Below are 27,588 nucleotides of genomic sequence, written 5' to 3'. Positions count from 1 at the left end.
GCGAGAGCCTAAGCCCAGATGTCTCTGCTCCACATTTTGCAACTTCCCCCACAGCTCTCCCTTCCCAGAGGTGGATTCGCTTTGGCCCCAGAATTTCTGCAAACCATCTAATTCTTCCCAGTGGAAGACAATGGGCTGGTCCAACATCCCGGGGGCTCCACTTCTCTGAGACGAGACTCTCCCCCTACCTCTAATTTCTGCACCTTGGTTCACCTCTGGCTCTCTTCCTCCCCAACCTCAGGTGAGCAGCACCTGGAGCAGCACTTTTCTCCCAACCCCTCCCCAATTTGGGGGACGCAACAGCTGAATGCAAACAAGCGCTCCCTTCGTCAATCTCTCTCTCTCAATCTCTTTCGCCCTGGGCCTGTTTTTGCTTTGAACCCAGGGCCAGAGGCTCCTGGCCTTGTTTCTGCCCATCTTTCCCACCTGTGGCATCCAGAGGGGCACAATGCAACTGGCCAGCCTGTCTCAACCTGACCTTGCCAAAAGTGCATTTCTGTTCCCTGCAGACCTCAGCTAATCCTTCTGCTTTGGGCACAAGGATTCGGAAGAAGCCGTGCCGGGAACTGGGTGGTGATACAGGGAGTCCTGGACTTACGACCGTAATGGAGCCTACCCATTACAGTCATAAGATGTGACTGTTCTAAAGCGGGTTACAAAAGATTTTACAACCGTTTCTCAGCAGTCATAAAGCGAACACCATTGCTCGCTTTGGGCTGGTTTTGCTGGAAACCAGAGGTAAACGCTGTTTTTTGGCAAAAACCACAGAACGCAGTCCCACGAACACGGGACACTGCAAACAGCCCTGACCGTGGGGCAGCTGCTGAGGGCCCAGCATGTGATCACGTGACCCCGGGGGAAGGCTGTCAGAACTTCAGGCCATAAGCACCTGGAGGAGATCCGTCATGACTTTGGATGGTTGCTAAGCAACTGGTCAAACTGTATTGCAGAATGAGGCCTTTGCAACCCTCCACCTTTGATGGCAGCATCTGGGCATTCAGAACCGCCCCGGGGCCTGGGTTCAGATTCAGTGAATCGGGATTCATCGTGTGCATTAAGTGCCAAGGTGCCAACTGCCGTGGGTGGAGGGGGGAGCCCTCCTCCTTCTTGTCAATCAGTTGATCAACTTTCTTGGTCTACAAAGGGATCGGGCCATGCTGAAGGCGAAGGATCCGGGATAATTACAAAGCTGTCCTTGATGAAAGGCCCCTGGACTAAGAAAAGTCCATTCTTCTCTGTGTCGAACCTATGGAACTCCCTACTACAAGATAGCTTTGAAACTGTGGACGAGAAGACTCTGCAAGACGCTATTGGCCAGGGGATCTCATCTTTCAGGGGAGCATCCAGATCACAGCATCCGGCTAGACCTGGTTGCAAGGAGGATTCTGGATTAGACCAGTCTGGCCTCTGGTGCGCCAAGGCCACTGCTGCGCTTCCGACTGGCCATGAGAGCTAATGAGAGCCTCCGGGGGCGGGGGGGGGGGAGAGGGGCGCCCCAAGGCCAGCGTTTCAGGGCAGAGAACCGCCACTCCAGGCAAAAGTCCCTTTCCTTGCACTCACTAAGACGATCCAGAGGCTGCAGCAGTTTCCTGAGTGCAAAGTCTGTGGCTTTGGGGCTTTTTATTCCAGAAAGGTGAGGAAGGAGGGGGACACGATTCAGGTGTATAAAATTATCCCTGATGTAGACCAAGGGGACGCGGAGGAGCTATTCTCCCCTTCCCAAAAGGCCAGAAGCAAAGGTCACCCAATGAAACGGAATCCTGGAAGAATCAGAGGAGGCAAAAAGGAGATCTCCAAGCAACTCAGTCTTAGCAGGAGGGGAGGTGCTGGCTACTGCCAGCTTGGCTGGCTTCAAAGATGGACCTGATGGGTTCATGGGGATCCACGGCTTTTAGCCTCGAGGGTGGTGGGGCTGCCCCAGGAGGAGACCCCCTGCTGGGAGAGCGGTGGGCTCCCTCAGGCAGCTGGTTGGCTCTTGTGAGATCAGGCAACTGGACTGAGGGTCTGATCCGGGGGCGGGGGGGGGGGGCAGCACTTCTATTCATTCCATATGTGAATTTAACTTGAATTGATGATTTGCAATTCATGTTAACTCCTCTGCGTGTTTCCCTTTCATTATATAAAATACCAGAGTTTAGCAGGAACTACCCGGGGTCCATAAGGACTGACCAGTAGATAAATTCTACAGATAAATAAATAAAATTAACTCTCTGGAACTCTGTCAAGGATAGCAAGAGGGCTGGGGGGGGGGGCTGTTGCTCAAAATGTGGAAAGAGGGAGGCCAGAATTCTGCAGATTCATTTTTTCTGCAAACCCTTTTATTTCCTTTGCCAGCAAGCAGTAAGAAACAAGGACAGACTTCTCGGGACAAGAACGGTGACAGAGTCGGGTCTGGGTCAGGAAGATGCTCTGGCCAAAGCAGTAGAAAACCTCCTGGAGGAACTTCCACAAGACTCCTTTCACAAAAACACGCCAGCCCAAGGGAGGCGGCCTGGCGCTAGTTAAGGCGCAGGCCTAGAAACCAGCAAGCGGCCAGTTTGAGTCCCGCGTGAGCCCTGAAAGGCAGCTGGGTGACCTTGGATTGCTCTCTCTCTTTCAGCCCAGCCCACCTCGCAGGGCTGTTGTGATGGGGAAAACAGAAAGAGGAAGGAGCAACAGGTATGTTCACCACCTTAACTTATTTATAAACTAATAAAAGCGTGTGTGCGTGTGGGGGGAAATCAAATAAATACAGGTAGTCCTCGACTTATAATAGCCATAGTTTGAAGTTCGGAGAATTATGCCCATTTTCCACACCACCGATTCGGGGAGTTGAAGCCCACCCATCTTAAGGCTGCCAAAAGCTGCCTCGAGGGACTCTTCTGGGAAACCTCGCCCCCGCCAAAGACGCCCCCAAACGGCGCTTCTGGGCAGGGAAGGGACCGCGGAGGCTCCGCGGAGAAACGCCGCCCGCCGCCCCGCTCCGCGCGTCCGCCCGAGCCCGAGGCGGCCGGAGGCTTCGGCGCGTCCGCCGGGCAGGCTGCTCGGGAGCCCCGCGGCTGCTCAGCCTCGCCTCGACGGCTCCGGGCTGAAGTCGGGCGGCGGCGCTCCGCCCCCGGGACCCCGCGGGAGCCGGGCCGGGCCAGGGGTCGCCGGACTCGGGGGCGCGGCGGCAGGGAGAGCCCCGGCGCCCCGTCCTCCCGGCGGCGGCCCAAGCCGGCCACGGGACGGGCGGGAGGAGCCGTTTCGTCCGCTCGCCCGCGCCCGGCCCGCCTTTGCCCCCCGCCGCCCCGGGCCCGCCCCACCTGCGGACGCTCTCCGGCTCCTCCGGGCTCCTCCGGGCGGCCGCTCCTCCGCGCCCCGTGGCCGGCTGCCCTGCGCCCGGCCGGCCCGGCCCTTCCGCCGCCCCCTTCGCCTCGCGCCGCTTCCCGGCCGGGAGACCCTCCGGGGCAGCCGCGCCGCTCTCGCCGCCTCCGGGCGGCCGGTAGGCGGGTCAGCAGCCCGCGCGCCGCCGCCGCCACGTGAGCTGCCCGGCCAGGGCAGGGCGGAGGGGAGGGGAGGGGAGGGGAGGGGGCGGCTGCCCCGCCGGGCTGCGACGCCTCGCCGGAGCCGCGGTCCTGGGGCGCCGGGGGCCCGGAGGGGTCCGGCCAGGCTGGCAACCCGCGGAGAGCAGCCCCGCCGCAGCCCGCCCCGCTCCCGCGGCTGCAGGGTCCGCCCGGCGAAGGAGCGGAGCTGCCCCGCGGCGCTGGGGGCGTCTGGCGCTCTTGCGAAGGGGCCAGTCCGGAGCGGGGCCCCCCCCCGGCCTTTCCGGAGCCCGGTGGGCGGCCGAGGCTCCCCCGCCCCCGCCCGGCAGGTGGGACCAGCGCCCGGCCGGCGCCCTCGGGGGAAGGGCGGGGCTCCCCTTGGCCCCAAACCTCAAACTTCAGACTTGGCCACCTTCACAGGGATGGACTCCAACTCCCAGGATCCCCCAGGCGGCAGCTTCGCGACTTGGGGACCTCGACGCCTCTTTCCCTTTTTTTTCTCGCTCTTCAAAGCAGTTTTCTCCAGGAGACGCCCCGGAGTCCAGAACGGGCGGCTCCTGCCCTCTAGTGGCCACTGGTGGGAAATACCCGGGAGACCCTTTGAACGGTCAGACTTGCTTGAAACGGAGAGGCGGGCGGGTGGCAGCAGCGCATTATCGCCCCTCCGTAGAACCCCCTTTTGCCTGATGGAAAGTTTGCCTTCCGACGGGCCTGGGTTTTTGTGCAATCGCTTCTGCATCAGTAGCTGGCGTTTTGTATCCTATACCGGTGGTTGATGCCTAATGCATTTTGTACGTTATCTTAATTGCCGGCCTTTGTGTAGATAATTCGGTACACAGCGATGTTGCAGAAATGGCAAAATTGACTAAAGAATTTATCTAGCTTTCTTTCAGCTTGGAAATCGCTGCTGGGCTTTTCTCTCAAAACTAAAAAAAATATGAAACTGATTTTATTTTTGATGATTAGAACAATTTTGTAAGTATAGAAACGGTTTGAAATGTTGTCAAATGTAAAACAAAAGGTTGTTTTGTAAACCATCGCACCAAAGAAAGGCAGTCCTCTACTTATAACAGTTCATTTAGTGACCAAAGTTACAACAGCAGTGAAAAAACTAACATGATCATTTTTCACCCAACCATTGGAGCACGCAATACACACACACACATAGGTCACCTGATAAAAATTCAGATCCTTGGCAGCTGACCCGTATCTATGACGGCTGCAGTATCCCGGGGTCACATGATCCCCTTATGAGACCTTCTGACAAGCAAATTCAATGGGGAAGCCGGATTCACTTAACAACCATGTTGCTAACTTAAGAACTGCAGTGATTCACTTAACAACAGTGGAAAGAAAGGTTGTAAGTTGAAAACTGCCTGTACGGAGTTCAGCTTTGAGCCTTTCATGTGTCCTTCCGTTCTTCACTCTGGGGTACTTTGATCAAGTTACCGGAGAGCAGGTGAGAGAGAAAGAGCATGGGGGGTGGGGAATGCACCAGGGCTTGAACACCGCAAAATCACCAGCGTCTCCAACATTCCCACAAACTGATTGAAAAACAAGATGCCAGTTTGGCAAGATCCTGATGCTTCTTTGCCTCCTCCCCCCAATTTCTCCAAGGTAACCCATAGGGGACTGGCCAGATCCCAGGACCCTTCCTCAGATGCACTCCCCCCACCTGTGAAATGGCCTGTTTCAAGAGTCATGGTATCTTTGTATCTGGCTTTATTATTGCAAATAACTCAAGACGGTGAACATGCCCAACCCGCCTTCCTTCTCCTATTATATCCCCCATAACAAGAAGCGCCCGCCGTGAGGGGGACTGGGCAGAGAGGGGGACTGGGCAGAGAGGGGGACTGTGGCACAGAAAAATCCTCAGACTGGACTTCCTTGTTGAGATGAACCTCATTTTTCAATTTCTCAGAGGTTTTTTGTGGGTAAAATTGAACCAAAATAGGTGGTAAAATATATCTGCTTTTTTATATTAATGACTAGCGACGTTTTGCTGCCTTCATTAAGCAGCTATGAATTGTTTTCTTTTGAACATATCTAAAGAATCCCTTTTTAAAAAAAATAAAATTCTGAACATTTTGCCCAACCACTCTCACGCTTTAGCTTTTCTGACACCAACAGCTCCAGCATATTAGTCTGCATTTCCCATTCCTGTGTGGATCATTTTTATTTCCAGATCTTCCCTAAGACTTTAGAGGAGCCTTTAGTTCTGAGTTTAAACCGTCTTCGCCTCTTGTGTAATTTTTATATAGTTTTTATGTTTTAATATTTCACTTGTAACACCGCCCAGGGTCCCTCAGTGAGAGAGGAGCAGACTCTAAATTTAATAAATAATTCACACATGAATAGAACGTCTGTATTTTCTCCTTGTAGGAATTGTTTGCAGTTATGCGGCACAGCAGCTCCTCTTATCAGTGCTCTGGGTTGATTACCTTGCTTTTGAAGTCCACCACGTGGGATCAATTACAGTCGGCTGCAGGTTCCTAAAACCAAGGTCTCCCGGCCACCTGCTTGATTTATCGCTGCTGGGATCCAAGGTTGCTCTTAAAAGCAAAACCGCAGCATGGCAGGGCCCCTTCCTCGGCTGCCGCCTTCCCTTCTTCTTTAAGGGGCTGCTTCGAAGCTGGTGCCCCCCACCCCACCCCAGCCCTGCCCAGCCCCTTCCTTCACTCACCTCCAGCCAGCCTCTCCTTCCAAGGGGCAGGTCTGGGGGGAGAACAGGGGAGGGCGAGGAGCAGGAAGGGGCTGTCGCCACAGACTACAGAGTAGCAGAGTTGGAAGGGACTTCGGAGGTCTTCTAGTCCAGCCCCCCGCTCACGCAGGAGACTCGTTCTCACCGGCAGGAAAGGCCGCCTTAGTGTCAGGCTGGATCTCCCACCCTTTATTTCTTGTCCTGTCCTGCCCTGGGGGGCTTTGCAGAGCAGGGCAGGCGGTCCGTGCTTGCGAGGACCACCACGCCGTGGGCAGGGCAGGAGACCCTCTTTGCGGGCCATTCCCATCAGAGGCCGGCACAGACCACAAGGAAATGGGTGGCCACCGAGAGCTTCTGCGGTTTCCTGCAGCCAGAGCATCTGACGTGGGCAATGGAAGCAGGCAGACCACCTGGAGCCCAGCACCTTGCTTGCCTCCTTCGGCTCCAAGTGAGTCAGCACTGCGGATCGATTGGCAGGTCTTCCCACCAACCACCTGGCCTTGCCTGGGAGGACGCGTCCTCCACAAAGAGCAGGGGGGCTGTTGTGGGGGGCTGAAGTCTGACTGCATCTCCTGCCCTAGTCTGGAGGACAAGGCCACCGGCTCCATTGCAGCCCAGAGGCATTTTTCCATGGGTCGCATCCTCCATGCTCAGACAGCATCCCCACTGCTCAGGTGGTGTGTGCACAGGCAGCGTGGTGGCTTAAACACCAGAGTGACCCTGCCTCCCTGGGGGGAGATCCACGTGGGGTGGGAACCTCAAGCCAAGCAACTCCCCGCCCCCCCGCCCCGCGATGAAAGAAAGACAACACCCATCTTTTTGTATAACTATATTGGTTTAAGAAAATACAGAAATACTGCACAATTGCCATCAGATCAGCAAAGCAGGCCTTGGCAGACCCAGCCAACAACACCCCAAATTAACAGCACCCCAAATTAAAAGGAGAGCCTTCTCCAAAGAGCTGCTCCCAGTGGTGCCCTTTCCTAGAAGGACAGAGAAAGAGCGAGCAAGTAGAGGACGAGGCCTTGGGTCCAGGTGGAGCAGAGAAGACCCACCCCCCTCAGTCAGAAAGCATCTGCACCAGGCAGGAGCAAGCAGCGGGCTGGTTTATGTTTGGCTGCTGCCCTCCCCTCCTCCCCACCCCCCAATTTAAAGGCAGGCTGTTGTCCCCACGAAGGAGGCAGGGCACCCCTCAGCAGCCCTGGGTGCTGAATCCTGCCAGCGTTCCTGAGGAGAGGGCTTTCAAAAGGCTGCCTCCCTCCAAGGGCAAAAGGAACGAGTGGCAGGAGAAAGAGGGGTGCTGCCTCAAAAGGGCAGCCGGGGGGACCCCCGTGGGAGGCAAGAGCAGAAGTTGAAGAATTGCAGCCGCTTTTTACTCCAAGGGGCTTCTTGGAGGAAGAACCGTCTATTCTGGGCCAACTTTCTGAACAGGACAGGGGTGGGGTGGGGGTTCAGGCTTGCCCCCACCAGGCACATGGGACATACCTGGAAGGGGGGGCAGAGGCCATGGGGGGGCTCTCCAGAAACTCTCCAGCTCTTCCTCCTTCCCAGGAAGCCAAAGCAGCAACTGGCCAGTGGGAAAAATTATCGATCCTCCCCAGGTCCCTCCCCCCTCAAGAGGATTTACCCTTCCCCAGCAAATTCTCAAAGGGGAAGGCCCAGAACAGCCCGTCCAAAAGGATGGGGGGCAGGGGGGAGGCAGGGATCCCACCAATGGATCCTCTGGGGCGGGAGGCGTCCAACGAAGACATGCTCCGGATTCATGGGTCAGGAGGCCAGCCACCATTAACGCCCAGTTGAAGAACATGACCTTAACGAGGGTTGCTCAATCTGGGCAACTTTTAAGAATGGTGGGCTTCAACTCCCAAACCCCGTACAACAGCTACTTTCTCCAGACTTAACCTGGACCTCAGGGCACCAAACGGGACTGCTGATCTCTGCTCCGAGACCAGGAGAAGACCTGGACCTCTCCTCCTGGTGGAGCAGAGCGGGGCCCGTTTTGGAAAGCATAGCTGGCACCTCCCTCTCCCCCGCCCCACAGCTCAGTCTCGGAGCAGGAGCTGCAGGCCAAAGACCCACATCTCCCCCTGACTGGATCCCACAGCAGGGAAATGAAGGCACTTTTCTCAAGTCATTCCTCACCATTCTGGAGCCCTGGAAGGCTGTCTGAAGCCCAGGCGTTCCTAGGCCGGACACAGGCAGCCCACTTCTGCATCCCCTGCCAAGGCAAGGCACTCTAGACACGCCCAGGCACCGTGCACCATTGGTAGGGTTGGGCAAGGGGCGGGGAGATCAGCGTAGCCACTAAAGCGAAGCAGGTCAAGAAGCATCTAAAGGCGCTCGTCTTCTTACAAGGGAGGACGGGAAAGGCCACATTGGAAAACAAGCACAAAGCAATCCTGAATGGAACCAGAGATGACTTCTCTGAAACACCTGGCTAAAATAAGGATAATTATTGAATTATCATCTCTTAAAGTGTTTTAATGCAGGTATTAAACAACCTGATTTGGGCTGGAGTGAGTGGACCGACATGAGGTTAAATTCACGTTTCTCCATCTTGGCAATTTTAAAATGGGTGGACTTCAACTCCCAGGATGCCGTCGTCCCCCATACTGGCTGGGTTATTCTGGGAGTTGATGTCCTTAAACTTGCCAGGGTTGAGAACCTGGGTTCAACCTGGGACATCCCCCATGTATCATTGGGAACCAAAATGGGTTCCGCATGAAAGTCTCCCTTCCATTTTCAAAATGTAAACAAAGGCCAACTCTTGGCTTGTAGTGTCTTCAAGAGAGTTGGGCTCTTCTGCTCAAGTGCATGGATTGCCGGGGAGCAAGGCAAGGAGTTAACCATAGTTTAGTTAGTGGTTAACACCCTCACAGGGAGATGTTAAGTGCAATACATTTAGAGAGTTTAACCCAGAGCAACGTTTCTCAACCTCGTCAACTTTAAGATGGGTGGACTTCAACTCCCAGACTTCCAACATGTTGGCTGGCTAGGGAATTCTGGGAGCTGAAGTCCACCCATTTTAAAAGTTGATGGGGTTGACAAACACTGACCCGGGAGGAGAAAAACTTTGAAATATTTTTTTGGTTTTTCAAAACGAAAGCTTTGGTATTCAAGGAAACACACACACTCGTATCCATACACTCCCATTTGCACGCTCCCCCTTACTAGAAAAAAATATTAAAATTATAGGGCTTCATTTCTTTTTTGGGAGGGCTCCTTTTAAAATTTTGTGATAGGAAAACTTTCCCCCTTCTTAAAAAAACTCCTGAAGCTTCTTCGGTGTATTTTTATATATATATATATCTATATATATAGTTATGTGTTGCATAAGTATAAAGTGTTGTGTAGAAAATTTTTGAAATATGCTTTTCTCAAAGGAGAGAAACTTCAAGCAGGCTGGGTGTACATATCAGGAAACATCGAAGAACTACATGATGTTACAGTTTGATGGTTCCTATGGGGAGAGAAAGAGAGAATACAGAATTACGGAGTTGGAAGGGACCTCAGAGGTCACCTAGTCCAACCCCCTGCTCAGGCAGGAGACCCTCTACCCTTCCAGACAAATGGCTGTTCAGTCTCTTCTTAAAAGCCTCCATTGATGGAGCACCCACATCTTCTGGAGGGAAGTCGTTGCACTGAAATTCAGGGCTGATCCAGAACTGGGCCTTTCTCAAAATACCAGGATGGGGGAGACCCGGACAGGGCTGCTTATGGGGCAGGAACACAATGGCCTCCCTGACCCAGAAGAAAAACAGCTCCTCCCCCAGCTAAGACTGCCTGTGTGTGCTCAGACTGCTCTCCAGCCCCATTTCGGCACCCAGATTGATTAGCCCGACCAACATTTGCACAAGTTCCTGAATGCCGGGGAGGAACAGCCCCTTTTCAGAGTGCAAAATGTTCTGCATAAAAGTCCCCCACCTTTGACGGTCACTGAGCAGGCCCAGCGAAGCTCCACTTCCATTTGCTTGGGAGAACAGACAGTGTGCTGGCTGCACCAACTGGCTCTGCCCACTGCACGCCCGTGTGCACACAAACACACCCACCCACTCAGCTGTCCTCATGCTGAACCTCAACACGGGAGTGTCCAGCCCCAAGGAGCCGTCTGAACCTCCCAAGTCATGCAATTCCACAGGGGGCGAGACAGGATACCCAAACTGTACCTCCCATGTTCCAGCCACCTCCGAGAGGGTTCCACAGAAACATAGGGCTGGGTGGGAGCTCAGAGGTCTTCTAGTCCAACCCCTGTTCCAGCAGGAAACCTTATATCATTCCAGACAATGCACACAGCCCTGGGCACAAAGCCAACTGGGGTTGAACTGTTCTCATGTGAACTTTGCAGACCCAGAATGCAACCTCTCAGGGTCCTCGCCCACCCACCCCCACCCCCCGCACACTGTTCAGGCTTTCCAAAATGCCCTGGCTGGTAAGCCCTGTGTGGCACAGAAGGTGCCAGGAAGCTCTGTGATGCCCACAGCCAACCCTTTGCCTGCCTGGAGGCATCTTAAAGCACAAAAACACAGCACTCCCGGCAAGGGGAGGAGTGGGTGGCCCCTCGCTCCCACCACAAAGCCACCAGGATGATGCATGCCTGCGGGGGCGACCCCGACTGACCTGGTGGCGTGGGCTAGAGCTGCCCAGGATGTAGGAATGCGGCAGGAGGCTCTCCCCGAGGCTGCTGCCCCCACTGCGGTAGCCGTGCGTGACGGTCAGGCTGGAGGAAGAGGAGGTGGTGGACACATTCGTGCCCCCGGATGACTTCTCTGCTGGCCGCCCACACGTGCCACACACCACCGAACGGGAACGCAGGTTGTACTCGCCTGGATCTCCGCTGCCGCAGCTCTGGAAACAAAAATGAAAAGGTAAGAGGCAAAGCTTGGCACCGTCCGGACCGGGACTCCCTCTGGGGCTGGAGACATTAGGTTCATAGCCGTGGGGTCCTTGGTGCCCTGCGAACTTGCTGGTTTTCTTGCAGACGTTTCATTACCCACCTAGGTAACTTCATCAGCGCACTGAAGATGTCACCCAATTGGATGATGAAACGTCTGTAAGAAAACCACCAAGCCCAGACAGCGGCAAGGACAGCCCACAGTTCGACCCCGAGCTAAAAACATTCTCTTCCATCCGATTTGTCTCTTGCAAGGACACGATTCCTCTTGAAACTGGCTGGCCGTGGGGCTTAAAAGCCTATAAAACAGCCTGGTGTGGAAAAGACCTCTAATGATTCCAGAAATAAAGAATCACACTGGAAGTGAGGGTAAAGATACCATGGTATCCTACTGTGGCGTCTCAGGGGGTTGGGAGTGGGAGGCACCGTTTTACGGTGGTTCTCCTCCTACCTCCTGGGCCGCTTGCAGTCGGTGTTGACAGGAGGGCAGAGGTCGGCTCCGAGGCCTCTCACTTGTGGAGTCCCTCAGGGGTCGGTTCTCTCGCCCCTCCTGTTCAACATCTATATGAAGCCGCTGGGCGAGGTCATTCGTGGTTTCGGGGTGGGGTATCATCAGTACGCTGATGATACCCAACTTTTTCTCTCCACCCCGAACCAACCCAGCGATGCCCTCGCCGTGATGTCCCGTTGCCTGGAGGTGGTCCAGGTCTGGATGGGGAGAAACAGGCTTCGTCTCAATCCTGCCAAGACTGAGTGGTTTGCGTATCGGCATCTCGGGCTAACCAAACTATTCCACCTTTAATGATGGGGGGTGAGGTGTTACCCTCCGTTGATAGGGCTCGCAACTTGGGCGTCCTCCTGGACTCACAGCTCAACTTTGAAGATCATATAGGAGCCGTGACCAGGGGAGCTTTTGCCCAGGTTCGCCTGGTGCGCCAGTTGCGACCCTACCTGGACCGAGATGCCCTACGCACAGTCACTCATGCGCTCGTGACCTCCCGGTTAGACTACTGTAATGCTCTCTACATGGGGCTGCCCTTGAGGACCACTCGGAGGCTTCAACTGGTGCAGAATGCGGCCGCGCGTTGTGATGGGGATCTCCCGATACTCCCATGTAGCACCTCTACTCCGCGAGCTGCATTGGCTTCCGGTTGCCCTCCGGGTGAGATTCAAGGTGCTGGTGATGACCTATAAAGCCCTAAATGGCTTGGGTCCGGGATATTTAAGGGAACACCTGCTGCCAGCATCAAGTTCCCTTCGTCCTGTGCGGAGGGTCTTCTCAGGGTGCCGCCGGTAAAAGATTGCCGGCGGATAACACCCAGGGGGAGAGCCTTTTCTGTGGGTGCGCCTGCCCTCTGGAACCAGCTGCCCGTGGAGCTCAGGACTGCCCCTGACCTACGTTCATTCCGCCGAGACCTGAAGACTTGGCTCTTTGAGCTCTCTGACCCAGGCTGAGAATTTTAACTGGGGTTTTATTTTCAGGGATAATTTAATCTTTTATTTGTCTTTTAACTTGTATTTTGTATTGGTATGATTTTAAAATGCCCTGTAAACCGCACTGAGTCCTCTGGGAAAGGGCGGTATATAAATCTAATAAAATAAATAAATAAATAAATTTACACGCCTGTTAAATGCGAGCACCTTAGCCAGTTGAATGCTAAACAGGCTTTCCAACATTATCTGAAGCGTCCAATACACACAAAGGAAATACTTCAGTTATTCTGATTTCAGGTTTTGATTAAGAGATGCTTATTTCATATTTTTTAAGTACCCCTTGATACTTGGGAAGATTCCATTCTGTGATTCCAGAGATCCCCTGACATTATTTTCCTCTAGTCTGTACACAAAGGGACAGGCGCCCAGAGTTGATTTGAGTCAGCGACATGGATGGCGTATAAATTTAATTAATAAAACAAATGATACATAAATAATTACCGGCTTTACTAAAATTCTTTGCAAACCAAGCAAGGAGAGGTACTGTATATAAATATTTCAATTTGTGCACCTGAGAATAATTAATGGTTACAACTGAGGATTATTTCACTGTCATTCTTTGCGGGGCCTTTTTTATCTTCTGAATCTTAGTTGCAAACTAACGAACAGGACAGAATCTCTGCAGAACGTGGTTAAAAAAAATAAATCCAAATGCCTTCAGAGGAAGAATTTCTCCCACAAGTCTCAAAGCAGGAAACACTTCCCCGCTCACCCCACAACTAAAGCCATTTGCATTTTCAAAGGCCAGCCCAACGGCTGCCGAGTCATGAGCCAACTCTACAAAGGAGCATGGCTGCAGCCATTATTCCTGCTCATTTTCGGTTGCCACGTAGAACGGAGGGAGGGGGTTTGCCAGGTGCTTCACTAGTCAAAATAATCTTTTGTCCCATGGGAACCAAGGTCATCGGCTGCTCCTGGGACTGCAGGCTGGGCGTTGTGTAAAAAGCCTGCCGAGAAGAAGCAGTGGGGAACGTAGTTACTTGCATAGCTTTAGGGCTGGGATTTCTTAACTTTGTATTGGGGAATTGTTGCCTGGATCTTCAGACTTGGTTTCACTTTTTGTGTGCCGATACTTTGTAACTAATAAACATGTTCTTGTGAGGAATTTGCAAGCCTTGGAATTCTGCTTTATTTTTCTCTGTCGGAACCATGACATCGTGCTTGCTAACCCAGCCCCCGAGAAGCAAGCGGATGCCCCCCTCCCATCCCCCCAAACTCACATGGTGATGTTGGCCGTGGCTGCTGCCATCCTCGTCCTCCTTTTTATCACCATCATTCACTATGACTGACCGGACCAGCTTCCGCATGGCCACCTCCTGGAGGGAGGGAGGGAGAGAAGAAGAAATGGGAGGGCTGATACTGGGCCACCCCAGCACAGCAGGATTTGGGGGGGCAGCAGCTGGGCCAGGAAGGAAGACAGGGAAGCAAGTGGGCAGGCAGGCAGAGCGCCTTGCACCCAGGTCCAGCCTCAGCGAAGCTCCGGGCCACACCAAGTGTGTTTCCCACACAAGGAAGGGAAGGCCCCTTCCGTGCTGGCACCAAGAAAAGTGCCAGGATGTATCCACTGACACACACACCCCTGACTTGTTAGTCCCTAGGGCAGGGGTGTCAAACTCAATTTCATTGAGGGCCACATCAGCATTGCGGTTGCCCTCAGGGGGCCGGGTGGGTATGGCCTGGGTGGGCGTGGCCTACTGGGTGGGCGTGGGTAGAGTGCGTATGGCCTACTGGGTGGGCGTGGCCAGCTCTACATCGTTCACATCAAGGGTGCCTATGGGGGCCTGGGCAGGAGCGGGACAGATCTGAGGGTCTCTGGCAGAAGGAGGGTCTCTGGGCCAGGGCCAAGGCAGTGGGGGCCGTTCCCTCACTGTTTCCAGGATGGCTTCGCGGGCCACATGAAACCACTTCGCGGGCCGGATCTGGCCCCCGGGCCTTGTGTTTGACATGTCTGCCCTAGGGTCCCATGTGACGCCCCCTCCCCTTGCTTTGTCTGTTTTGACAGGCTCTGAATTGTTTCAGAATTAAATGGGAATGAAGAGTCACAAAGGCATCATCCTGATTTCCAGGATTTATTTTGGGGGAAGGGGGAATTTTTAGGAAAGAAAATTGGGGGGAGGGGGCCCTGCATCCACCTGATGAGGAAAAGAGGCAACCGGGAGGAGAAGAGAGAGCAGCCCCCAGCCATTGTGCAATTATGCATCCATAATAGGCTATTTATTTTTGTGTAATTATAACTCCTCCTATATTTCTAATTGTTTTTCTATCTCTGTTTTTATTGTATTTGTAGGCCACCCTGGGATACTCTGGACAGCATGATTAATTGCGCAACCCAGAGGTAGATTAATTAAATTAATTAAACAAATAAACAATGCTCTACCCCTTTGCCCACCCACAGTGCTCTTTGCAACGAGAGACACCGTGGGGTCTTCCGCCCGCCCCCGAATGCCGGTGCCTTACCTCCCCGCTGGAGGTGAGGAGGGCGGTGCGCAAGCTGTCGCCGGAACCCCAGGAGCTTTGGTTCTTCCAGACCATGTCCGTGGGGGGGTTATGGGACACCCCCGCGCCAGCAGCCCAGATCTTGCAGGAGGAGGAGGAAGAGACGAGGTTGATCACCCTGGCACAGAAGCTCCCTGCGGCTGGCACAGGAACCAGAGGGGCGGGGGGCTCCTCCTGGCACCTCGTCCCCCCTGCCGCTTCTCCCGACCTGGGACCCCAACCGTTCCTGCCCACCAAGCCCACCGCTGCTGCTCACCGTAACCAGCTGGCCAGCCTTCAAGGTGAATTTGGGAGGGAACCGATAGCAAATGGGGGTGTCGTCTCCATTCTGGCGCTTGATCTGCCAGTTCCCCAGAGGCTGGTCCTAAGGAGACACAAGAGAGGAGCCGTGGCAGGGGGGTTGGGTGGCCCAAGGGATGCCAGGCCGGCTGGGGGGGGGGGCTGGGCTAGCCAAAAGGGAGGCAGTTCTGAGGTTTTCCTAAGCTGACCCCATTTCGCCTCCACCAATACCTGAGACTCGAACACTCTGCTCACCCGGAACCTGCATTTCTTCAGGATGTTTATGGAGATCTTCAAGCATGCAGGTCAGGGTTGTTCCAAGGGGGTCTGTTTAAAAGGCAACTGGACTCGTTCTCTTCCTTGAATGTGTTTTGCTTTTCATCCAAGAAGCTTCAGAACCGAAGAAGCTTCTTGGATGAGAAGGGAAATGTTTTCAAGGAAAAATGTTAAGAAAGTCCAGTTATCTTTTGAACAGCAGCTCTGGGACATTTTGGGAGGAATCTATTACTCAAAGTTACAACCATTTTGTTCAGGGAGAATGTCTCCAAAGACTATGAAATGTCAGCAGCTCTGTATTTGGGGGCTGAGCTTTGAAAACACTGCAAACAATTGCAGGAACAAAAGAATCATCTCACACACACACAGACACACACAGACACACAAACACACAGAGCTTAAAGTGAAACTGGAAGACTTTCTCCAGATTGGTCCCAATCCGAAAGAGCTGCTGCCAGCTCCTCCTCTAAGTTGTCCATCCCTGGCATTGATGATTAGGAAAGAAATAGAAGATAAAAAAAATGTTAAGTAAATGTTAAGTAATCAGAGAGTGAGAGGTTAATTTACATTTGTACTTAATAACTCTTACAAAGAGTTGGGTTTTTTCCCCTGCACTCTGGTCCCTGTCTTTCTCTTCTTTTCCTCTTTTCTTTTTTCTTCTTTCTTTACTCGATTAGTTCTTGCTGGTTTTTATCTTGCTTCTTCAAAACTTTAATAAAGTTATATACACAAAAGTTCTCCATCCCTGTTGACCAGAGGCTCCTGAGACTTCACTGGTGGGAGCCACAAAGCAAAGCCAACTCTCTGCAGCTGGGAAGGCAACCTGGATCCTGCCAGGTACTTTGGCTCTAGCCAAAATCCAGCCATCCCCGCTTTTACATTGGCAATCTCAAGGAAACTCTCAATGCGAGGTAAGCCCTCTCCTTCCCCAGGTTCCTGATGGCGGGGGGTGGGGGGCTACGCTAAAAAAAGGGACAGGAAGGCCAGAACAAAACCCAGATTGTGGGGTCCTGGGTGCTTTCTGAGCTTGGCGGTTTACTTGGAGATGTTTCATGACCCAACAAGGTCACATCACCAGAGCAAACCCCTTCTCTCTGACAGGCAACATCAGATAAGCAGACAAATAAGCAGAAAACAATACTTCAATCTAGGAACCACCAAAGAGAAACACACACACACACACACACACACACACACACACACACACCGGTCTCCCCAGAATCACTGACAGGGCAAACTACTGTTCATAAACAGAAACCAAACCCCACTTCCTTCTAGCACTGATGGTGTCACCTAGTTGGGTCACGAAATAAATGTATGCAAGAAAACCGCCAAGCTCAGAGAGCGCCGAGGACCCCACAGTTCGAAACTGAGCTGCAGAGATTCTCTGCTATTAAAACCTAACCTGGGCTTTCTTCCATTTATCATGAAGTTGGGTGGCCAATAATACATTTCCATAAATAAGTAAAAAAGCTCAATCTTTAAACTAGAGTAGAATCTGTTATTCTTAGCCCAGCTGCCCTCCACTCTTACGCTTCGCCTCCCTTTTCCTTCCCATCAGTCGTTTAAATGTAATGATGATAACTTTATTGTCACTTTGAATGTACACCAATCGGCATACATCAAAATGAAATTTCGTTGCATACAGCTCTCAAAGGGTCACCACCTCCGATATATACTCCTTGTTCGTGACCCGCTCAAATTTCACATTGTCCATTTTAGTCTCTAGGGAGTGAACGAGGGCAAACAGGACAGATGGAAATGGGGCTCCATGTGGATTAGCCCTCAAATTCGCTTGTATTACAGGGCCACCTTAAAAGGAGGCGGAGGCTGTACAGGACATGGGTGAGTCCACTCTACAAAGACATGGCTGCCTCTTGCAGCTCCAAAGGTCAACTGGGGGTAGAACCCATTTATGCCCTCCAAACCACCCACTCCAGCTCTCAGACCCTCAACTTCTATATTCATTTCATTTTTTTAATTTTTGGGTTCTGCCATTCTGATGGGAAGGGGGAGGCTTGGAGTGTTAGGTTGGGGTGGGGAAAACACGAGTCAGAAAATGCCACCACCACCCCACTGATCCACAGACTGGGCCACTGAAATCAACCCAGGGACTAAGCTACTAAAGCCAAAGTTGTATTCAATGACCCGCAGGGAATTAACCAAACTACGCCAGTTCATTGATAAAAATCTGGCCTGCGGATTCATCCAGCCGGCCAGAACCCAGGTGGCTGCTCTTCAGAGAGAAGACGGGTCTCTTCGTCTCGGCGTGGACTATAGAGGTTCCAACGCAGTATGCGTGGAAAATGTGGACCCTTTGCCCCTCATGAAAGATATGCTGGCCCTAATAGTTAATAATAGTTTGACGGAAGTATGTAACATTGAAAAGGGTACAAGGCAGGGGTGCCCGTTGTCACCCTTATTATTTGTTTTAACACTGGAGATATTATTGATTAAAATACGGGGTTCTGACAAAATTAAGGGAATTCAAATTAGAGATCAGGATTATAGATTGAGGGCGTTTGCAGACGATCTGGTTGTTACAGTGACTCAGCCTGACTATTCAGTTGTAGAATTGATGGAGATAATAACGCAATATGGGAAAGTTTCTGGATTTAAGGTTAATATACAAAAAACTAAAATGTTGTCTAAGAATATGACAGTATCACGAAAGGCAGTCTTAGAAGAGCTAACGGGATTTGAAATAGTTAAAAGGGTTAAATATTTGGGGATATATTTATCACCCTCAAATGTAAAGTTATATAAAAATAATTATGAAAAGTTATGGGGAAAAGTTCAAAAAGAATTAGATAGTTGGAAAAAATTACAATTATCTTTATTGGGAAGAATTGCAGCTGTGAAAATGAACGTTTTGCCAAAATTTTTATTTTTATTTCAAATGATACCTATACCTAAAAAGGATTCAAACTTGGAGGAATGGCAAAAAGGTATTAATAAATTTGTTTGGGCAGGGAAAAGGCCACGAGTTAAATTTAAGATTATACAGGATACGCGTGAAAGAGGTGGTCTTAAAATGCCTAATTTTAAACTATATCATGAAGCTGCTGTTTTGTCAACGATAAGTGATTGGTTTAATTTAACACAAGTGAGATTATTAAATCTTGAAGGCCATGATTTGTTATTTGGTTGGCATGCATATTTATTGTATGATAAGAAGGTAGATAATGTGTTTAAGGTACATATTTTAAGGTATGCTCTGTTGCGAGTTTGGAAAAAGTATAGACACAAGTTGAATTATAAGATACCCATATGGGCAATACCGAAACACGCAATAGAAAATATAAGTGTTGGGTTTAAACATGATGTGACTACATATAAGGAAATTTTAAGATTGGAAAGGAATGTATGGCAATTAAAGCCATATAATATTTTAAGAGAAGAAAAGATTGTACAAACTTGGTTTCAGTATGGGCAATTACAGGCCAGGTGGAAGGAAGACCAGAAAATTGGTTTTTCAACGATTTTATTTTATTTATTTTTATTTTTATTCCATTTATATCCCGCCCTTCTCCGAAGACTCAGGGCGGCTTACAAACTTAGCAGTAGCCTTCATTCTATGTATATGCCTGCTTATTAGGGCTTTCACACACACCCCAAGCGGCATTATTACAAAGTCAGCTTAATTGCCCCCAACAATCTGGGTCCTCATTTTACCTACCTCGGAAGGATGGAAGGCTGAGTCAACCTTGAGCCTGGTGGGATGCGAACCTGCACTAATTGCAGGCAGCTGGTGTTACTTAAGGAGGTAAAGCAAATTAGAGATCAAGGTCAAGCACATATTAAAAGGATATATCTTGCATTGATAGAAATTGATTCAGAGACAGAACTTGTTAAAGACTGTATGATAAAGTGGGCTCAGAATTTTCAAGAAGTTATTACAATGGATACTTGGGAAAAGATTTGGGTTAGAAATGTAAAATTTACACAGGCCCAAAATTTAAGAGAGAATTTTTATAAAATGTTTTATAGGTGGCACTTAGACCCTAAAAAATTAGCAAGTATGTATCCGAACTGCCAGCCCAAATGTTGGAGGTGTGGTTGTGAGGATGCAATGTATTTTCATATATGGTGGACTTGTAAAAAGGTTAAAGCTTTTTGGATTAAAATTTGGTGGAACATGCAAAAGATATTTATGAAAAGGATAAAATTTTGTCCGCAATTGTTTTTACTGGGCATTATTACTGATACTACTGTTGTGGACAGTAAGCTGATGTTGAACTTAATTACGGCAGCGAGACTTTTAGTAGCGCAATATTGGAAGAAGGAAGAACTGCCGACTATAGAAGAATGGACTTTAAAAGTTTCCAATTTGGCGGAAATGGCAAAGATTTCAGCGTATTTGAAAGACCAATCGCAACAGAGATATATTGTGGAGTGGAGAAGATGGATTGATTATATCCAGAATAAATATGGGACTAAAAAGTTTCATCTAGCATTTGAATAAGTATTGATGTGATATTTAAATTGCTTGTAGTTAGTTTATAAGAGTTAAAGTGCGATAGATTTAGTATTTTATTGTTGTTTGCATAAGGTAGACTATAATTGTTTGTATATTTATACCCTGTATTGAGCTCTGGGAAGTCGGGGAGGGGGGGAGGGGGAGGGGAGGGAGGTGTTGGGGAGCTTTGGGGAGAGGGGAAGGGGTTGGGAGGGGTTTTGTCTTTTTAAAAATGTATTGTAAAACTTTTCAATAAAAAAAAAAGAAAAAAGAAAGATATGCTGGCCCACCTATCAAAGGGAAAAGTATTTTCCAGGCTAGACCAGCGAGAGGTGTAACTACCGAAGTTAGAATCAAGAATCAATACCTGGACAATATATCAATCTACACCAAAACGAAAGCCGAACACGTGAAATTGGTCAGGGCGATCCTGAACAAGCTCTGGGCAGCCAAACTCTAGGTGAAATTATCAAAGTACGAACTCCATAAGTAGAAAATTGATTACCTGGGCTATCGGATCTTGCATGACAGGGTGGAAATGGATCTGGAAAAGGTACGTGCCATTCTGGAATGGGCAGCCCCGTACCAGAAAGCAACTACAAAGCTTTCTGGGTTTTGCGAATTTCTACTAGCAATTCATCTCTTCTTTCACCCCGATTGCCTTACCTTTCACAAACCTATTAAAAACAAGCCAGCCTCTAAAATGGACTATGGAGTGCCAGGCGGCATTTGAAAAGTTAAAGAGGCTTTTCGTGGCAGAGCTAATATTAAAACACCCAGACCCAAAGAAGGGAGTTGTAATTCAAGCTGATGCCAGCGATGTAGCAGTGGAAGTGGTGTTACTCCAACAGAACGAGAAGGGCCAATTACCGCTCTGCGCCTACACCTCCAAAAAATTATCAGAAACCGAACAAGGCTGGGTGGTCTGGGAGAAGGAAGCTTATGCGGTGTGCTGGGCCCTTCTCACCTGGAGGCATTTCCTGGAAGGGAGCAAAATCCCTTTCCAAGTATGGATTGACCATAAAAACGTAGAAGCTCTCAAACTGCCTAGGAAGTTGTATCCCAAGCAAGCACGGTGGGCCCAACATTTCCATCAGTTCAATTTTACTCTCCACTACTTGGCAGGAGGCAAGAATTGTTTAGCTGATGCCCTCTCTAGAATGTTGCAGTATAAGAGCACCAAAGCGGATGTAGTCACGCCGTTATTGCCAGCACAGCAGCTACCAGCCCCGGTGATTACAAGATCACAGAAGAGAACCCCCATACCACTAGACAGTGATGCCTCAACAGCATTCAAACAAGCTTTAGAAAAAGACGAGTGGTTCCTAAAGCACCACTCAATGGTCCTCAATGGAGCCGCATCTACATGGAGGGAACGAAGTGTTTAAACCAATGCCTGATCTGTCAACCAATGAACCCACCATCCCATCCCTTAAGGCAGGGGTTCCCAACCAGGGGTGCTAGATGATATTCCAGGGGGTGCAAAAACATGGGCTTAGAAGTTTCAAAATTATAGTGTATATGCATAATTCGCTGCCGTGATTTTGAACATTTTTGTAAGGGGTGTGAGAATATATCAGAAGCATTCTATGGGTGCAGGGGATAGAAAAGGTTGGGAACTGCTGCCTTAAGGAATGGATGAACCAATTGGGAAACACCTGGCCAATAGTCAGAAAGGCTCTCTAGATGAAGCCAGGAACACCTATAAAACTTGAGCAGGTAACTGTCCACACGGAGGAGAGTTTACCTATCTTAATTAGGTTTCTGCAAGCACTATAACCTTCTAAGAAATTAGGGCCCAAGTTCGTAGGCCCCTTTCCCATCAAAGGCATCATAAATCCAGTCACTGTGGAACTGGAACTCCCCAAAACGCTAAGGCAGATCCACCCCATCTTTCATTGTAGCTTGCTGAAACCAGAAGTGACCTTGCCTGTAAGGCCAAAAACAGCACACATACTACAGCCCATTATGACAGAGGGTCAACATCATTTTGAAATCAAAGAAATCCTAGATTTACGTGGACACCAGGACCAAATGGTTTCCTCAGCCCCCCTTTGGCCCAGGGGTGCTGGACCGGCAACCTGCCACGACCGGCACCCACCTCGTTCGACTTGTTCCTCAGCCGGACAAACTTGCCCTCCAGGTCCACCTCCTCCACGACCACGCGGCCTCTGGTCCGGGCATGCTGGGAGAAGCTGGTGTGGCTCTCGCTGTCCTCCAGCTTCCTTTTCTTGGTGGAGCTTTGGGTGGAAGAAGTGACACGGATGCGCGTGCCGCTCTTCTGGGAGGAGGGGCTGGGGGAGAGGCGCAACCTGGGGGGGAAAAGAGAGGCGGGGGGGCTGAGGCAGAGGCTGCTGCCTCCCCATGGATGCACCTGTGCTCCCCACAGCAAACAGAAGGTTTTGTTCCAGGAGGCTGCGCTGCCCACCCTCCGTGCTAGGAGAAGCACTCAAACCAAACCGATCTTTCCGCCTGAAGGGTCTGCCCAACCTGTCCTAGGAGGGCCCCCAAATGCTCCCCCCAAAGGAGGGGCAGCTGGGCAAACCCCAGATCTGTCCAAATCCAATATGAACCCGAACACTTCCTGCGCACCGAAGCCTCAATGAGAGAGGCAACCTTTTTCCAGCACGCGAAGGTCCCAGACTGCCTATGGGGGGCCCTTGCCCAGCCCCAGCTCGGAGGAGGTCCCCAGGCCAAGGTCTGCCCAGCTTCACTGGTCGGGCTCTGCAGGGGATGGCAAAGTTTGCCCACCTCTCCTCCTCGCCCTCCAGTAGTTTTCGGTAGGCGTTGATCTCCATATCTAAGGCCAGTTTGATGTCCAGCAGCTCCTGGTACTCGTCCAGCTGCTGCTGCATGCGGGCCCGCATCTCGGCCATCTCCCGCTCCTTGTCCGCTAGGATGCGGCGGCTGGTCTCGTGCTCCCGTGCCAGAATATCCTCCAGGTCCCGCACCTTCCCCTCCTTGGCCGCCAGCTGGGTGGGGAGGAAGGCAAGAGAGGGGGTGGATGCCTGGAGGGAAAGCCGGGCGAGCAGACCCCCATCCGGGAGGGAACAGCGGGGGCCTCACCGAGGGAGGGAGGCCTGCAAGGTGGCCGATGTGAAGTTGCTCACAGAGGAACAGGCAAGTCCTTGACGTACGACCATATTGTCCATTGCCTGATTTTACAAGCTTTTTTATTAAGCAAATCGCCGCAGTCATTAACTGAATCGTGTAGTCATTAAGCGAATCAGGCTTCCCCCGTTAACTCTGCCTGTTGGAAGCCAGCTAGGAAGGTCCTTAATGGTGATCAAGTGATCCCAGATGCTGCAACCATTGTAAATCCAAGGCCGGTTGATTATGTGACTGAAGGGACACTGCAACAGTCGTAAGGGTGAGGATGGCTCTTAAGCCAATTTTTTTTCAGTGCCACTGTAACACTGAACGGTCGCTATACAAATGGTTATAAGTCAAGGACTACCTGTAACCACCCAAAATCTTCAAAGGGAGACCCACAAACAGGTACCACAAAGTGGGTGGAAGCGCCTGGACGGGGCTTCCTGCTTGCAAAACGAAAGGTGCGATTTCCCCACCTGGAGACCAAACGGTGGTCGGAGCAGGTGGGGGACCAGCGGCTCCCTCCCCCGGGAGACCCCTACCTGCTTCTGCAGCTGGCTGAGCTGGGCGGACAAGCTGTCGATGCGAATTCTGGTCTGCTGAAGCTCCTCATGAGCCGCCCCTGCCATGCTGCTGTTCCTCTCAGCCGACTGCTTGGCGTTTTCCAGCTGCAAAGATTAGAAATAGCCTTCTGGAGATGGCCGGGTTTGGCTTACTTCAAAGTGGCCAGTCCTCAAGGCTGCCCTGGGCTGCTCTGCAGGGCAGGAGTGAGGTGCGAACCCCCCTCCAGGCAGCTTCCTTTGCCCAGGCTAAGAGCCTGACTTGGCAAGGCCCCGATCCTGCCCCAGCGCCCGCCGTCCTCTTAAACTGCAGATGAGGGAGACCAGGTGGGATTACCTGACCTTGAGAACATCTCAAGGGTGGGAGGGCAGCAGAACAGCCCTTGGCCGACGTGTGCCAGCTTGGGGATGATGGGAGTGGGAGTGCGCTACCTTGGCCATGTAGGTCTTGTTCAGCTCCTCCTTGTAGAGATTGACCTGGGCTTCGTGCTGGCTGCGGAGGTCCTGCAGCGCATCGGCCAGCCGGTTCTCGAATTCACGCTGCTGCCCGCTGTCGATCTCCACCAGGCGCGTCTCGTGGCGGCGTTTCGTCTCGCGGAGCTCCTGTGAGCAGCGGGGCAGCGGCTGAGCAGGGCATCCCGGGACTGGGAAGGCACAACCCCCCCCCAACTGTGACCTGCTCCCTCCAGCCCCAATCCGCTGCCCCCGTCATCCAGCAGCCCCTGCTGCTCTGTGGGGCCATTTCCAGATGTGCAGGAATTGGGCTGACTGCCTGGCCCAGGGCAGGGTGGCAAGTTCAATCTCCCAGCCCATGGAGACCCACTCTGTGCTTTGGGTCTGGGTGATCAGGATGCTTCTGTGGTTACTGAAGTGGCTTGAAACCTGAAGCATAAAGCTTGGGGGGGGGGGTTGTATGTCACCGCCCTGAAAAAGTTGGAAGTCGCCACTTTTTTCTCTCTTCGCCTGTCTTCTAACTTTTGTTTTTTCTGTATTTTTATTTTACAATAAAACTTAATAATAACATTTATTTTAGAAAAGGAAGGAATTTACTCTCTCTAGGGCCAATGGGTGGGTGTTTTATGGAGGGGGACCCAAACTCAAGGAGGAATTCCTGGCTATGAAACAGCAGAGTCGCTTTTCAAGCCCAGGCGGTGTAGGATTCCTGCCCTAGAAGCGGTTGGACTAGGTGACCTCTAAGGGACCCTTCTGTGAGCTGGGACTCACCTCGCTGTAGATGTTCTTCTGGAAGTCCAGCTCCTCCTTCAGGGTCTGTAGCCTGTTCTCCACATCCACCCGCTGCAGCATTTCGTCCTGAAGCTGCTTCTTGACATCGGCCAATGCCACCTCCAACTGCAGGGGACAAACCAGGGGACCCGGTCACTGCACAGAAGGGGGAGCAAAGGGCCCCAGATCGCCTGGCTGGGAGGGCCGCGTGGCAGGAGGTGGCTCTGCTAAGGCTGGGTGACCGGGCTGGCCCTCAACATCTGTCTCACGGACGTCTCTCTCTCTCTCTAGACCAGGGGTGTCAAACTGCCGGCCCGCATCATGAAGAAACCACGCCCAGCCCATTGCCAGCAATGACGTCGCGAGTTTGACATGTCTGCTCTAGACTCATCGGTGCCCAACTTGCCTGTCACAGCACCAGCTTCTGCATGCTCCCAGAAACACCAGGGGTGTGTAGGGGTGTGTGTGTGTGTGTGTGTGTGTGTGTTTGTTTGTTATGGGCAGTATCTCCCATCAGTTTGGTCCAAAGAAGCCTGATCACCTTTCTCTAAGTTAAGAGATGAAGTTTACAAGCCACTGATGCTGATTTAGCTTCTCTCCCGCAGGGAGAGGCTGCCAGGAGTGAAAAACATCTGGACTTAGAGGATCTAAAGTAGAAGGAAAGCCAGTTCCATGTGGTGGGTGAAGGCACCAGACTAGCACCAGGAGACTTTGGCATGAATGCCAGCTGGGCGACTTTGGGCCACTCAGCAGGAGCCTGGGAGTTCTGGTCCATCTTAGCTATAAAAGCCTCTAGATGACCTTGGGCCAGTCCCTCTCTCTCAGCCCAGCCCACCTCACTGGGTTGTTGTGCTGGAGAAAATAGAAGGAAGGAGTATTTTGGTATCTTGAGTTGTTAATAAAAATAATAAAGGCAGGATGTAAATAAACAAAATAATAATAATAAAAAAACGGAAAATGCTGCCGGGCAGGGCGGCAGATCCCTGGTCAGGGATGATGGAAGCAAGAGTCCACCCACCCAAGTCCTCTTAAAAAGGTCACTTTGCTTTCCAACTGTCCATTCCTCCTCTCTGCCTTGGCAAATGGTGGACTCCATCGCCCCCTGCTGGCCTCACTTGGTTCCTGCACAGGTGAGCCTTTCCGGGCCCCAGCCAGTTTGGGGGGCAAAGTGACAGTAAAATTAAGCTGATTGTGAAATTCAGATTATTATTCTAGAGCCCAGAGAGGGTGCAGGACGGACATAGAGATAAGCAGGAAAAGCAGGGGCGGAGGAGGGGTTTTGTGCCCCTTAGTGACAGAGGGAGGGAATGTCTCAGCCATGCAACCTCAAAGATGAAGGGGCTAAATTCAGGACAGTCCGTGGCACCTGTGGCCAGGAGTGGTCCGCCTTTGAAGGGCCACAGCTGAGTACAGTCAATAGCTCTGCTGGTCCATTGTTGGACCAATGATTCTCAACCTTGGCCAGTAGAAGATGGATGGACCAGAATTCCCCTCTGGGAGTTGATGTCCACCCATCATTCAACTGCCAAGCTCGAGAAATATAGTTATAAATCTTGCTGCTGTTTTGGCCTCCTTATCAACAGCACAGGTTAAATTCACAATTACAAAATTCACAAAAAGATAAAGCATGGCCAAATAAAAATCATAACAGGAGCCCACCGACCCATTGTTGGCGGGGGGAACTGAAAGACCACCAGCCTGCCTTCAGTTCTGGAAGCCTAATAAGGTTGACCAGCCTAAGCCTGGCTCTGCCATCCTTATTGCCCTTGGTTGGCAATCTGCAGGAACAGGAGCTGGCCTGGGAAGGAGGTGAAAGGCTGGTGGTCTCCTAGCGGAAGGACCCCTCCCCTCCTGCACAACAGACATTTGCAGGCATAGTTTACCTGAGCCTACAAACTCATTCGTCCTGGCATAACATTTTGGAACCGGTAGTCCGAAGATGGGCAAGAGATGGAGGCGCAGAAGGAGAAACTGGCCCCCTCCCATCTCAAGGGTCCCCCAAGAGCAGAGCGGAGAGACTGTTGGGGACCTTCACAGCTGCGCCTGGCCTACCTTGGCCAGTTGGCCTCTGAGGTTGCGGACTTCACCCTCCAGGTTGCGCTTCTCCCCCAAGGCGGTGGTGAGCGCAGCCTCTTTGGAGTTGAGCAAGGCCTCCACATCCTTCAGGCGGGCCTGGGCAGTGAGCAATTCTCCTTTCTTCTTGGTGTCCCTGGAAGAGGAAGATGCAGCCATTCGTAAGGAGGAAAGTCTTGTGCCCAGCAGCCCCACCAGAAGACAAGATGGACTTTGGGAGACTTTGGCAGAAACCCACAAGAGGTTCTTCGAGCTCTCTGGCCCAGGCTGAGGATTAATTTATTTTAATTGGGGTTTTATTTATACAGGGATAAATTTAATCTTTTTTAAACTTGGTTTTAACTTTTGTATTTTTGGTTTTTAATTACCCTGTAAACCGCCCTGAGTCCTCCGGGAAAGGGCGGTATATAAATGTAATAAAATAAATAAATAAATAAATATTAATCAGATTCAAACTCAGGCCCAGAGATAAAGAGAACAACTCCATTTACACATCTCTGCAAATTGTGGCTCATTCATTTGTAAGTGAGTAATCCACA

At 51.3% G+C, this 27,588-nt stretch overlaps 1 protein-coding gene across 2 annotated transcripts in view; it reads right to left on the bottom strand.

Moving 5' to 3' along the window:
* Nucleotides 1–7,018: 7,018 nt before the first annotated feature.
* Nucleotides 7,019–27,588, bottom strand: part of LMNA (lamin A/C) — a 45,075-nt gene continuing 24,505 nt past the window's right edge. For both annotated transcript variants that reach the window (XM_081340184.1, XM_081340185.1), the window contains exons 2-12: nucleotides 27,029–27,185; nucleotides 24,977–25,102; nucleotides 24,185–24,355; nucleotides 23,735–23,860; nucleotides 22,851–23,071; nucleotides 22,201–22,411; nucleotides 15,342–15,449; nucleotides 15,047–15,166; nucleotides 13,810–13,905; nucleotides 10,822–11,049; nucleotides 7,019–9,664 (exon numbers count right to left, since the gene is read on the bottom strand). In XM_081340184.1, coding sequence (XP_081196310.1) covers nucleotides 9,638–9,664; nucleotides 10,822–11,049; nucleotides 13,810–13,905; nucleotides 15,047–15,166; nucleotides 15,342–15,449; nucleotides 22,201–22,411; nucleotides 22,851–23,071; nucleotides 23,735–23,860; nucleotides 24,185–24,355; nucleotides 24,977–25,102; nucleotides 27,029–27,185 — 1,591 coding nt within the window. In that variant the 3' untranslated portion in view covers nucleotides 7,019–9,637. The remainder of the gene's footprint in view (nucleotides 9,665–10,821; nucleotides 11,050–13,809; nucleotides 13,906–15,046; nucleotides 15,167–15,341; nucleotides 15,450–22,200; nucleotides 22,412–22,850; nucleotides 23,072–23,734; nucleotides 23,861–24,184; nucleotides 24,356–24,976; nucleotides 25,103–27,028; nucleotides 27,186–27,588) is intronic.

Source organism: Vipera berus (genome assembly GCF_964194415.1).
Source record: "Vipera berus genome assembly, chromosome: 16".
In the NCBI taxonomy this organism is placed as follows: Eukaryota; Metazoa; Chordata; class Lepidosauria; order Squamata; family Viperidae; genus Vipera; species Vipera berus.
This window is presented reverse-complemented; position numbering and strand designations above follow the sequence as displayed.